Genomic DNA, 13,446 nt, shown 5'->3' with positions numbered 1-13,446 from the left:
ATAAAAAAAAAGTGAAAAATAAGTATGCTCCAAGTACCCAACATATGTACCATGTCTATGAGAGCACAAAATCTATTGTAAGAAAAATGATGACTTACATGCATGAACTGATGATGTGGCAGTGCTACATGGGTATGCTAATGCAAAAAATATAACTTATAACTTACATGCATGGCTAATTGACGTGGCATGGTTGCATGGCTAGGAAAAATATGTAGTGAGTTGTAGTGCATGTCATAATTTGTGCAATGTAATTTAAAACCACACATAATGCACCAATGCATGTTGCATGGTAGAGGGCTCTTATGCATATATCAGGTGCCAGTGGAACGCAACAACCACAATAACAATGATGTTGTAAAAACACCCATATTGAGATAATTAAAAGTAGCGAGGATCACTCTCTTATTTTTTTTTTATTCTGCGATGGGAGAATCACTCTTTTAAGTATATAAAATTTTGTATAATGCATTTCATAATGATTATGGAGACTGTTCTTTCGACGATTCTCCTAAGTTGTTCTTACTGGCTGACCCAGACTCGAGCAAGAGGCGGCTAGCTCCGGCTCCTCCTGGACACTGTGACGTACCGACGGCTGTCTACCAAATGGATGTTTATGTTTTAATTTACTCAACCGAAGCGTATCATGGACACGGAATCCATGTTTACGCGATCAAGATTAAGTGACCTGGTACCCTAATAGAAATGGTGACTTAATTGTACCGGTGCATACTGAACTAGTGAACTGACCACACCCAGGGCTCCCGTTTCGTAGACTGATCATAGATTCAGGTATTTTATTCTCAAGTGTACGACTGAAACCACCAATCAGCCACGCTTGATGAAGAATATAATGTCCGACCAACAGCCGAGAGAAGATTCTGCATGCTATTGGTAATTTATCGTTATCTGATTCCAGATGTAGACGCGGTAGCAGAGAAACGACCGACTAAACGGTCGACGGAAGGCAGCCGGCGGCCGGGCTCCGTCGTGCCGTGACCAAATCCAGAGCGCGCCACCACGTGAAAGCACGCTGAGGAGGTGTCTCCAAAACCCAATCGCCTGGTTCCTCCTGAATGTTTGTTATGCTGGTCCTTGAGAGGGCCTGAAAGATGCAGTTTTTATGCATGGGACTATGACAGGGAAGTACATCTCTTTCAAAAATAGAGCTAGTCGTTTGAGAAGAAAACACAAGGGCTGTGGAATTATAACAGAGAGAAGGGGAGAACAGAAGAAATAGAGTTTCTCTGCCTGACTACAGTAATTACATACCAAAAAATGAGAAGGGGAAAATAGAAGAAATAGGGACCGTGGAATTGCCCGCTTTTCTTCGTCAATTCGGACTCTTGTAGCAACTAGATGGAGCATGAATTCGTTATGGTATCGGAGTCAAGATGTCTCAAGTTCAAGACCTTCTCGACGCACTATTAAAAAAAAGATTCTATGACCTACGCTGAACACATAAAGATTAAAAAATAGATGTGAGGGAGAGTGTTGAAATATAATATTGTCTATCTTTGTTCGTTAGTTCAGACTTTTGGAGCAGCTGGCTGAAGCATAAATTCAATATACTTATCTGAAACTTAATTAGCCGACTCCATTTACGCATCCTTTTTATCAACACTAGTAATCATGTTTTGAACGAATTTGTTTATAAACTTCTAGGAAATAGCATAAAGAGCAGTTAGTCATAGTCGATTAATTGTTTTTTTTTTCATCTGAAAGGAGGTTATCTCTGTTCTCTACATCAATACAATGCACAGATCCATTTTTGTTAACTAGCATGTTTCCAAAATTCACTTGAACCAAAGAAGGGTGACCTTGTTGGTGGCAGTAGTGCTGGCAATGTTGGCCATGACAATCTTAGCGAAGTCTGAGTCAAACTCATGAAAGTAGTTTAACATCGACGAGCAAGCAGTGGTCAGGAGACACGCCCCAAAATCTTATCGCTCTTCACCGGGTGTAGGTTAGTAATGGGCCTAGTTTTGTAGACTTGCCCTCGTGCAGCCGTGCATGCGGTCGCTAGGAGCCCAAGACAGGGAAGCCGAGAGCAGCACAGGGAGTGAAACAGTTACGATGGTGTGAGCGCGAGGAGGCAGAAGACAAATATGATATGATCGGTGATGGTTAGTGCTGCCCAACTCGTTTTTATAGTTGGTTGGGTAACATCCGGGGATAAACCCATGTTCCAGTTGGTAATAACCCGCCATCCCAAAATAAAAATGGTGTTTTGCGAACCAACCAACATGTGGTTGGATGGTTAGGGAGACAGTGGTATTCCCAGCCCATCAAGGTTCAAGTCCTAATGTTGACGAGGGGCCTACGGTGACTTCGTAAATCTCAAGATGATATGTCGGCTCAGTCTCTCAAAGGTGCTCATATATAGGGGTAGGGTGTGCGTGTATGCGTTCACATAAATGAGTGTATGCGCGTGTATATGAGCGCTTGTGTCTACTAATGTTCAGAAAAAATGGTTTTTACTAATGCAACTGTTAATGACTTGGAACTAACAACAATTAATTATATGTTTCAACCGGTAAAAAAAGGACACTTCGGCTGACACGCCTTTAGATTCGCGGTTCCGCCCCTTGATCTCCTTGTCACGTCCGTCTAGGTGCAGTGAGGACAGGCCATCGCCGCCGCCCTCTCTTTCCCTCGATGGCCACCGCGTGACACTGTCGTTGCGTCCAACAGAGGCCGCCACCGTCATGACTCTCAGCCGTGCACCCACATCAGTTTCAGCACCATGGTCTTGCCGACGGTCACCAACAATCCCATAACATCCAAGAACCCCGCCGTCCCGCACAGTGTGCCCCCTGTAGCAAAGCCCAACACCGCCCCGATTACCATGCCAGCCCTGCAGACCGCGAACGGCAGTGCCAGCAGCGCGCCGCCGCGCACCACCGACATGCTGCCCTGGTCAGGCCAGCCCTCACCGTTCGGAGATGTGACCTTGGGCTCCGATGAGAACATGGAAGGCATCAAGAAGGGGGCTAACTATGCCGAGACGAGGTTGTCCGCCGCCATGCCAGTCGCCACCGGTGATCGCGACGTGTCTAGAGCCTCCAAAGATCGCCACACAAATCACCTCTCCGGCGGGTCACCGCCACCGAGCAGCCGCCAGCGGCAACAGTGTTCATAGTCGATCAAATGAAAGATTAACCATGGACAAAGAACATCTTTACTGCTAGACGGGAGCACAAGCTTTCAAGCGAATATTATGCGTGCCATGCCACTGCCATCGATGGCCTTCGGTTCATATACGCCCCCTTCTTCTTTCTCAAAAGCACGTGCTGTTCCCACTAATTCTCGCAGTCACGATCCACGCACAAACTTGACTGGTGCTCTGCATCCGGGGCCTTGTTCCGCACCTCGCCGTAGAAATAGGAGGCGAGGCCCCAGAGCGACAGCCCGAGGGCGACGCCCTTGGTGCCGCTGAAGGGTTCATGGAAGAAGACGACGGCCAGGACCTCGGTGACCGGGAGGAGCACGGTGATGATGACTCCGGCGAGCAGCGCCGAGCCGTAGTAGATGGCGCCGATTATGCCGAGGCAGAAGCACTGGTACACGGCGGCTGTGCCGACCAGCAGCAGGTAGTAGCCTGCCTGGCCGAGTTCGGACTGCCGGGCTTCTCCTGGGATTGCCTGCATCACAATGCTCAAATTAAACTCTCGTGTTTTGCTAGTAATAATTTAGGGTCAAATACCAGGATTCTACTAGTTTATACAAAATTCAAAATTAAAGTATTAAAAAATGTACTTCGTTAGACACTGGTTTTGCATAACTTCGAGCAGTAGGCTAGGCTCAAAAGCAGGCATACGAGAGACTAGGAACATCTAGCTTAGCGCATAGACATATGGATCAATGGGACATGTCAAGAGAGAAAAAGGGTTAAAACAAGGGCACTGGAAACTCTGGTGCAACATGATGTTCCGGCATGATGGTGAAGACAAGAAGGTCATCCGCCGTACAGGAATAGTCGAAGCACTCAGACAGGCATCAAGGATGTAGACGAAGTTGAGCGAGCGGTCGCGCCAAGATGCTCCCAAAAAACCTATTGCCTCTCAGACGGTACATGTTCTCAAGGGACGGGACTTCGAAGGCCTGCTCTCCCAGACGGTTGTGCGGGCAGTCGCCGAGATGGATTCGCCGGAGAAGCGGCTAAGTACATAGGAACTCGGGTTGTGTGTTATGTCTTGAAGTAAATTGCACAAAACCACCACTTTGAAGGCTAGGTTTGCACAAAACACTACGCTACACTTTTGCTGCAAAAAGCACCACGTCTTCTGTAATCATTTTGCAAAAAATCATTGATTGGCGGTTTTGTCTCAGTTAAGCATGTTTATGACAGATGGCCCCATCAGTCAGGCTGACGTGGCATCGCTTGACACCTCGCAGGTAACGGTGACGGATGGTAACGGTGTGATCATGTGTGGGCCATGCGGGGTCCACCTGTCATTGAAAGAAAAAGGAAAAAAACACATTGCTTTTTTTCGCTTGCCTTATCTTCACACCGACCCGGCCGGGGCAGAGGCCCGCCGCCCGTCCCGCCGTCGGCTAGGGTAGAGGCCGCCGTAGCTGTTGCCACGCGGAGCCCGTCCCGCCCCCGGCCGCGGCAGCGGGCCGCCATCGCCGTGGCCGGCCGGAGGTCGAGCCCCACCCCCGCTCCTCTACTCCTTTAGCTGTCCCCCAGATCCCTAATGGTCGCGCCACCGTCTCAGATCCTTCCCCAGGAAGCCCCCTGTGTATTCTTCTGCGGCCGCTCGCTCAGCGAGGCACTGCCAGAGGCGCACGACGGGATGGAGGCGGCCGCCGGTGGCTATGATGGCCTCGCCACCCAGGCGGAGGCGCACTCCGATGCGCGTGGCGACGCCGGTCCCCGTGCCACCGCAGTCGATGCTGAGCGCGTTCGAGGAGGAGCGGGAGGATGTCGCGCTCTGCCTCCTGATGCACTCGAGCGACATCACCGGCGGCATGCGGAGCTCGCCGGCACCGAAGCAGATGCACCTCCCGAGGAACGGCTACGGCTTTAGCTCTGTTTTAGTACGGTGAGGATAAGGAAGCAAAATTAAAAGGCCTTTCTTTTTTTTCTTTCAATGACAGGTGGACCTTACATGGCTCCACACATGATCACACTGTTACCGTCCATCGCCGTTACCTGCGAGGTGTTTAGAGATGCCACAGGCTGACTGGCGGGCCCATCTTTCATAAACATGCTTAACCGAGACAAAACCGCCGATTAGTGGTTTTTGCAAAACGATTATAGAAGACGTGGTGCATTTTGCAACAAAAGTGTAGCGTAATATTTTCTGCAAACCTAACCTTTAAAGTGGTGATTTTGTGCAATTTACTCTTATGTCTTGTGTGTTCTGCAATTTGTAGTCTCTCTCTCCTTTGTATCTCCTTCGAAACGCGTGGGAAGAATGAGGAGATGCAACTGACAGTGAACTCGAGTATTGACAGGTACACCCATAATAAGGTAGTGCAGTCTCAAGCAAAAATTTAGTTCCTCCAACAAGACATATAATATTAGCCCGAACTCGAAATCAATTCACAAACGCGGCGTGTGCATTGCCTAGCGTGAGAGAGTGAGTGAGTGAGCGTGTATGTTATTGCTCTATTTTCTCATGCTATAAGGAATAGTAGAACAATTGACCCACTCGTTCTAGATGATTTAGCCTACTCGCACCCACAGACACAAGTATCACCGGGGAGTAGTATGATTAACCGAAAAGCGTCGAGATGCCGATCATATTGACCCACTCGTTATCGACATAAGTTTCAATCACTTGCAATCTTGTCATCTTTATGATGTCCCAATTAAGTGGAGTAACCCACAACTGCTTTCTCACTATTACTATTCACAAATAAGGTCAAAATGCTGCAATCCACGTCTGAGTCCAAGCTCATCTCCATCCAGTGAACAATAAATTCAAAAATAAACAGTAAAAAAAATTGTTGGCATTGACAAAAAAAGACTAAAATTTGTTGGCATTGAAGATGCTCTAGGGCACCATGTGCCTGCAAAATTTGATGATGAATAGGCATTCTAGTAGCTCTCAGGAAAAAAAATCAGCTTTCAACAAGGTGTTTTTCCAAATTTGCTTATAGACCCACATTTTGTTCTTTTTGCTGAGCACTCCTCGAATGTCCTTTGACCACTAAATTTTTAACTTTTCAAAGCTTTCACTAGTATTACTATTCGTGAATAGCAACAGTAAGAAAGCAGTTGTGGGTCACTATTATGTTGGCATAGATTATACCGTGTGCCCATACTATTATGATGACATAGATTACATTATGTGTCTTCCCACTTATTATACAAGAGACGTAGGATACAAGTGTTCTATTAGGACACAATTCCCACATTATCTAGATACTGTACAACTCAGAATCCAACTGTAATCTAAATTGTACAAAATATTCTACACAACTCTAACAAGGATTTTAGAGGCCTGCTCTACCGTTCTGCACGCAGTCCTCAGGATGGGGTCGAGGGAGAAGCAGCTAGAAACATTGGAACTCCACATGTGTGTTTTGTTTTGTGTGTTGTGCAATTTGTAGTCTCTCCCTCGTTTGTATCTCCTCTACATAGAGGCGCACGTGAAAAGGGCGAAGAGATGCAACTGATACGGGCTAGAAAAACTCCGAGTGAGTATAAAATGTGTCCACAACAAGCTCGAGTATTGACACGTGCATCCAAAACTAGGTATTGTATTGCCAAGCAAAAAATTTCATTCCTTCAACAAGACGCATAACATTATCCCGAACTCAAACTCGATTCACAACAAGGCGTGAGAGAGTGAGTGAGCGAGCGTGCGTGCATGTTAATGCTTTTTTTTGGTGCTATAAGAGCAATTTCAATGGAGCGACCCATTTCGTCCGCCCGCGTTCGTTTGGGTTGGCGTGGACAAAAGTGGCGGCCCAACGCGCCGATCCAAACGGACGCACGTCCGTTTTTCGTCCGCGGGCGACCCATTCCAGGTCCATTTTTGAACCAGATTTGCGTCGGCGCGGACATGAGACGGACGCGCGCGCTCGCCCTTTTTCCACACCGGGCCCACTGGTCGATGGCATATTGGATTCACACACTCGCACGCCTGCTACGATGCCGCCAGCCACTTTTTCAGATTAAAATGGATATATAGATAGTTCTAGTGTACACAGATAAAAGAAAAAGACCACTACTCGTCGCTTTCTGACTCCGACTCGGTAATGTCCTCCTCCGACGTTTGAAGGTAGGCGTCAGCAAGCTGCTCGTCTTCAAAGTCCCAAACCGACGTTTCTTGTAGCTTCAGTTTCAATTGAGCTGCCTGCTTCCGCGAACGCTTGTCCTCCCGATAGGCGGCTCGCTCCCTCCTCCTCGCGCCCCTCTCCGATCTCAGTTGCTTATAGAACTGGCGCTCGTCGACGATGTCCTACGGGTAGCCTCTGTTGGAAATATGCCCTAGAGGCAATAATAAATTAGTTATTATTATATTTCCTTGTTCATGATAATCGTTTATTATCCATGCTAGAATTGTATTGATAGGAAACTCAGATACATGTGTGGATACATAGACAACACCATGTCCCTAGTAAGCCTCTAGTTGACTAGCTCGTTGATCAATAGATGGTTACGGTTTCCTGACCATGGACATTGGATGTCATTGATAACGGGATCACATCATTAGAAGAATGATGTGATGGACAAAGACCCAATCCTAAGCCTAGCACAAGATCATGTAGTTCGTATGCTAAAGCTTTTTCTAATGTCAAGTATCATTTCCTTAGACCATGAGATTGTGCAACTCCCGGATACCGTAGGAGTGCTTTGGGTGTGCCAAACATCACAACGTAACTGGGTGGCTATAAAGGTACACTACAGGTATCTCCGAAAGTGTCTGTTGGGTTGGCACGAATCGAGACTGGGATTTGTCACTCCGTGTGACGGAGAGGTATCTCTGGGCCCACTCGGTAGGACATCATCATAATGTGCACAGTGTGATCAAGGAGTTGATCACGGGATGATGTGTTACGAAACGAGTAAAGAGACTTGCCGGTAACGAGATTGAACAAGGTATCGGGATACCGACGATCGAATCTCGGGCAAGTATCGTACCGATAGACAAAGGGAATTGTATACGGGATTGATTAAGTCCTCGACATCGTGGTTCATCCGATGAGATCATCGTGGAACATGTGGGAGCCAACATGGGTATCCAGATCCCGCTGTTGGTTATTGACCGGAGAGTCATCTCGGTCATGTCTGCATGTCTCCCGAACCCGTAGGGTCTACACACTTAAGGTTCGGTGACGCTAGGGTTATAGAGATATTAGTATGCGGTAACCCGAAAGTTGTTCGGAGTCCCGGATGAGATCCCGGACGTCACGAGGAGTTCCGTAATGGTCCGGAGGTAAAAAATTATATATAGGAAGTGCTATTTCGGCTATCGGGACAAGTTTCAGGGTCACCGGTATTGTACCGGGACCACCGGAAGGGTCCCGGGGGTCCAGCGGGTGGGGCCACCTGCCCCGGGGGGCCACATGGGCTGTAGGGGGTGCGCCTTGGCCTGTATGGGCCAAGGGCACCAGCCCCAAGAGGCCCATGTGCCAAGAGATAAGGGAAAGAAAGAGTCCTAAAGGGGGAAGGCACCTCCGAGGTGCCTTGGGGAGGAGGGACTCCTCCCTGGCCGCACCCTTCCTTGGAGGAAGGGCCAAGGCTGCGCCCCCTCTCCCTTGGCCCTATATATAGTGGGGGGAAGGGAGGGCAACCATATCTAAGCCCTGGCGCCTCCCTCTCCCTCCCATGACACATCTCCCTCCTCCCACAGCGCTTGGCGAAGCCCTGTTGGAATCCCGCTACTTCCACCACCACGCCGTCGTGCTGCTGGATCTCCATCAACCTCACCTCCCCCCTTGCTGGATCAAGAAGGAGGAGACGTCGCTGCTCCGTACGTGTGTTGAACACGGAGGTGCCGTCCGTTCGGCGCTAGGATCATCGGTGATTTGGATCACGACGAGTACGACTCCATCAACCCCATTCTCTTGAACGCTTCCGCGCGCGATCTACAAGGGTATGTAGATCCACTGCTCCCTCATTGCTAGATGACTCCATAGATGGATCGTGGTGACACGTAGGAAAATTTTGAATTTCTGCTACGTTCCCCAACAGTGGCATCATGAGCTAGGTCTATGCGTAGTTTCTATGCACGAGTAGAACACAAAGTAGTTGTGGGCGTTGATTTTGTTCAATATGCTTACCGTTACTAGTCCAATCTTGATTCGGTGGCATTGTGGGATGAAGCGGCCCGGACCGACCTTACACGTACTCTTACGTGAGAATGGTTCCACCGACTGACATGCACTAGTTGCATAAGGTGGCTAGCGGGTGTCTGTCTCTCCCACTTTAGTCGGATCGGATTCGATGAAAAGGGTCCTTATGAAGGGTAAATAGCAATTGGCATATCACGTTGTGGTTTTTGCGTAGGTAAGAAACGTTCTAGCTAGAAACCCATAGCAGCCACGTAAAACATGCAAACAACAATTAGAGGACGTCTAACTTATTTTTGCAGGGTATGCTATGTGATGTGATATGGCCAAAGGATGTGATGAATGATATATGTGATGTATGAGATGATCATGTTCTTGTAATAGGAATCACGACTTGCATGTCGATGAGTATGACAACCGGCAGGAGCCATAGGAGTTGTCTTTATTTATTATATGACCTGCGTGTCATTGAACAACGCCATGTAATTACTTTACTTTATTGCTAACCGTTAGCTGTAGTAGTAGAAGTAATAGTTGGCGAGACAACTTCATGAAGACACGATGATGGAGATCATGGTGTCATGCCGGTGACAACGATGATCATGGAGCCCCGAAGATGGAGATCAAAAGGAGCAAAATGATATTGGCCATATCATGTCACTATTTGATTGCATGTGATGTTTATCATGTTTATACATCTTATTTGCTTAGAATGACGGTAGTAAATAAGATGATCCCTTATTAAAATTTTAAGAAAGTGTTCCCCCTAACTGTGCACCGTTGTGAAAGTTCGTCGTTTCGAAGCACCATGTGATGATCGGGTGTATAGATTCTTACGTTCGAATACAACGGGTGTTGACGAGCCTAGCATGTACAGACATGGCCTCGGAACACATGCGAAACACTTAGGTTAACTTGACGAGTCTAGCATGTACAGACATGGCCTCGGAACACAAGAGACCGAAAGGTCGAGCATGAGTCGTATGGTAGATACGATCAACATGAAGATGTTCACCGATGTTGACTAGTCCATCTCACGTGATGATTAGACACGGCCTAGTTGACTCGGATCATGTAATCACTTAGATGACTAGAGGGATGTCTATCTGAGTGGGAGTTCATAAGATGAACTTAATTATCCTGAACGTAGTCAAAAGATCTTCGCAAATTATGTCATAGCTCGCGCTTTAGTTCTACTGTTTAGATATGTTCCTAGAGAAAATTTAGTTGAAAGTTGGTAGTAGCAATTATGCGGACTAGGTCCGTAAACTGAGGATTGTCCTCATTGCTTTATAGAAGGCTTATGTCCTTAATGCACCGCTCAGTGTGCTGAACCTCGAACGTCGTCTGTGGATGTTGCGAACATCTGACATACACATTTTGATAACTACGTGATAGTTCAGTTAAACGGTTTAGAGTTGAGGCACCGAAGACGTTTTAAAACGTCGCGAAACATATGAGATGTTTCGAGGGCTGAAATTGGGATTTCAGGCTCGTGCCCACGTCAAGAGGTATAAGACCTCCGACGATTCTCTTAGCCTGCAAACTAAGGGAGAAAAGCTCAATTGTTGAGCTTGTGCTCAGATTGTCTGAGTACAACAATCATTTGAATCGAGTGGGAGTTGATCTTTGAGATGAGATAGTGATGTTTCTCCGAAGTCATTACCACCAAGCTGCTGGAGCTTCGTGATGAACTATAATATATCAGGGACATATATGATGATCCTTGAGATATTCGCGATATTTGACACCACAAAAGTAGAAATCAAGAAGGAGCATCAATTGTTGATGGTTGGTGAAACCACTAGTTTCAAGAAGGGCAAGGGCAAGAAAGGGATACTTCATGAAACGACAAGTCAGTTGCTGCTCAAGTGAAGAAACCCAAAGTTGAACCCAAGCCCGAGACTAAGTGCTTCTGTAATAAAGGGGAACAGCCACTGGAGCAGAATTACCCTAGATACTTGGTAGATGAGAAGACTGTCGATAGGAGTATATTGGATATACATTATGTTAATGTGTATGTTACTAGTACTCCAAGTAGCACCAGGGTATTAGATACCGGTTCGGTTGCTAAGTGTTAGTAACTCGAAATAAAAGCTACGGAATAAACGGAGACTAGCTAAAGGTGAGCTGGCGATATGTGTTGGAAGTGTTTCCAAGGTTGATATGATCAAGCATCGCACGCTCCCTCTACCATCGAGATTGGTATTAAAACCTAAATAGTTGTTATTTGGTGTTTGCGTTGAGCATAGACATGATTGGATTACGTCTATCGCAATACGGTTATTCATTTAAGGAGAATAATGGTTACTCTGTTTATTTGAATAATACCTTCAATGGTCTTACACCTAAAATGAATGGTTTATTGAATCTCGATCGTACTGATACACATGTTCATGCCAAAAGGTATAAGATAGTAATGATAGTACCACCTACTTGTGGCACTGCCACTTAAGTCATATCAGTATAAAACACATGAAGAAGCTCCATGTTGATGGATCTTTGGACCCACTCGTTTTTGAAAAGTTTGAGACATGCGAACCATGTCTATTGGTGTATATGCATGAAGAAACTCCATGCAAAGGGACCGTTTGGACTCACTTGATTTTGAATCACTTGAGACATGCAAATCATACCACATGGGCAAGATGACTGAAAGCCTCATTTTCAGTAAAATGGAACAAGAAAGCAACTTGTTGGAAGTAATACATTTTGATGTGTGCAGTCCAATGAGTGTTGAGGCATGTAGTGGATATCGTTATGTTCTTACTTCACAGATGATTTGAGTAGATGTTGAGTATATTTACTTGATGAATCATGAGTCTGAATTATTGAAAGGTTCAAGTAATTTCAGGGTGAAGTTGAAAGATCGTCGTGACAAGAGGATAAAAGATCTATGATATGATCATAGAGATGAATATCTGAATTACGAGTTTGGCACAGAATTAAGACATTGTGGAAATTGTTTCACAACTAATACAGCCTGGAACACCATAGTGTGATGGTGTGTCCAAACATCATAACTGCACCCTATTGGATATGATGCATACCATGATGTCTCTTATCGAATTACCATGATAGTTTATGGGTTAGGCATTAGAGACAACCACATTCACTTTAAATAGGGCACCACGTAATTCCGATGAGATGACACCGTATGAACTATGGTTTAGAGAAACCTAAGCTGTCATTTCTTAAAAGTTTGGGGCTGCGACGCTTATGTGAAAAAGTTTCAGGCTGATAAGCTCGAACCCAAAGCGGATAAATGCATCCTCATAGGACACCCAAAACAGTTGGGTATACCTCCTGTCTCAGATCCGAAAGCAATAAAGGATTGTTTCTGGAATCGGGTCCTTTCTCGAGAAAAAGTTTCTCTCGAAAGAATTGAGTGGGAGGATGGTGGAGACTTGATGAGGTTATTAAACCGTCTCTTCAACTAGTGTGTGACAGGGCACAGGGAGTTGTTCCAGTAGCACCTACACCAATTGAAGTGGAAGCTTATGATAGTGATCATGAAACTTCAGATCAAGTCACTACCAAACCTCGTGGGATGACAAGGATGCGTACTACTTCAGAGTGGTACGTAATCCTGTCTTGGAAGTCATGTTGCTAGACAACAATGAACCTACGAGCTATGGAGAAGCGATGGTGGGCCCGGATTCCGATAAATGGCTCGAGGCCATAAAATCCGAGATAGGATCCATGTATGAAAACAAAGTGTAGACTTTGGAAGAACTACTTGATGGTCGTAAGGCTGTTAGGTACATATGGATTTTAAAAGGAAGACGGACAATGATGGTAAGTATCACCATTAAGAAAGCTCGACTTGTCATTAAGATGTTTTCCGACAAGTTCAAGGAGTTGACTACGATGAGACTTTCTCACTCGTAGCGATGCTAAGAGTCTATTGGAATTATATTAGCAATTACTGCATTATTTATGAAATCTTGCAGATAGGATGTCAAAACATTGTTTCCTCGACGATTTTCTTGGGGAAAGGTTGTATGTGATACAACCGGAAGGTTTTGTCAATCCTGAAAGATGCTAATAAGTATGCAAAGCTCCAGCAGTCCTTCTAAGGACTGGAGTAAGCATCTCGGAGTTGGAATGTACGCTTTGATGAGATGATCAAAGATTTTGGGTTTATACAAAGTTTATGAGAAATTTGTATTTCCAAAGAAGTGAGTGGGAGCA

At 46.0% G+C, this 13,446-nt stretch overlaps 1 protein-coding gene and 1 long non-coding RNA gene across 2 annotated transcripts in view; one reads left to right on the top strand and one right to left on the bottom strand.

Annotated features, from left to right (window-relative positions):
• Positions 1–3,151: 3,151 nt before the first annotated feature.
• The window catches only part of LOC125510900 (purine permease 3), a 29,114-nt gene continuing 18,819 nt past the window's right edge, over positions 3,152–13,446 (bottom strand). The window contains exon 2 of the mRNA XM_048676189.2: positions 3,152–3,644. Coding sequence (XP_048532146.1) covers positions 3,303–3,644 — 342 coding nt within the window. The 3' untranslated portion in view covers positions 3,152–3,302. The remainder of the gene's footprint in view (positions 3,645–13,446) is intronic.
• Positions 4,502–5,316, top strand: LOC147973163 (uncharacterized). The gene is made up of 2 exons (XR_015602789.1): positions 4,502–4,648; positions 4,722–5,316. It is a non-coding gene; the product is annotated as an uncharacterized LOC147973163 (long non-coding RNA).

The sequence above is a fragment of the Triticum urartu genome, chromosome 5A, assembly GCF_056163025.1.
Source record: "Triticum urartu cultivar PI428250 chromosome 5A, HENAU_Tu73, whole genome shotgun sequence".
Lineage (NCBI taxonomy): Eukaryota > Viridiplantae > Streptophyta > Magnoliopsida > Poales > Poaceae > Triticum > Triticum urartu.
Note: the sequence above shows the minus strand (reverse complement) of the source record. Positions and strands in the feature narration are given on the sequence as shown.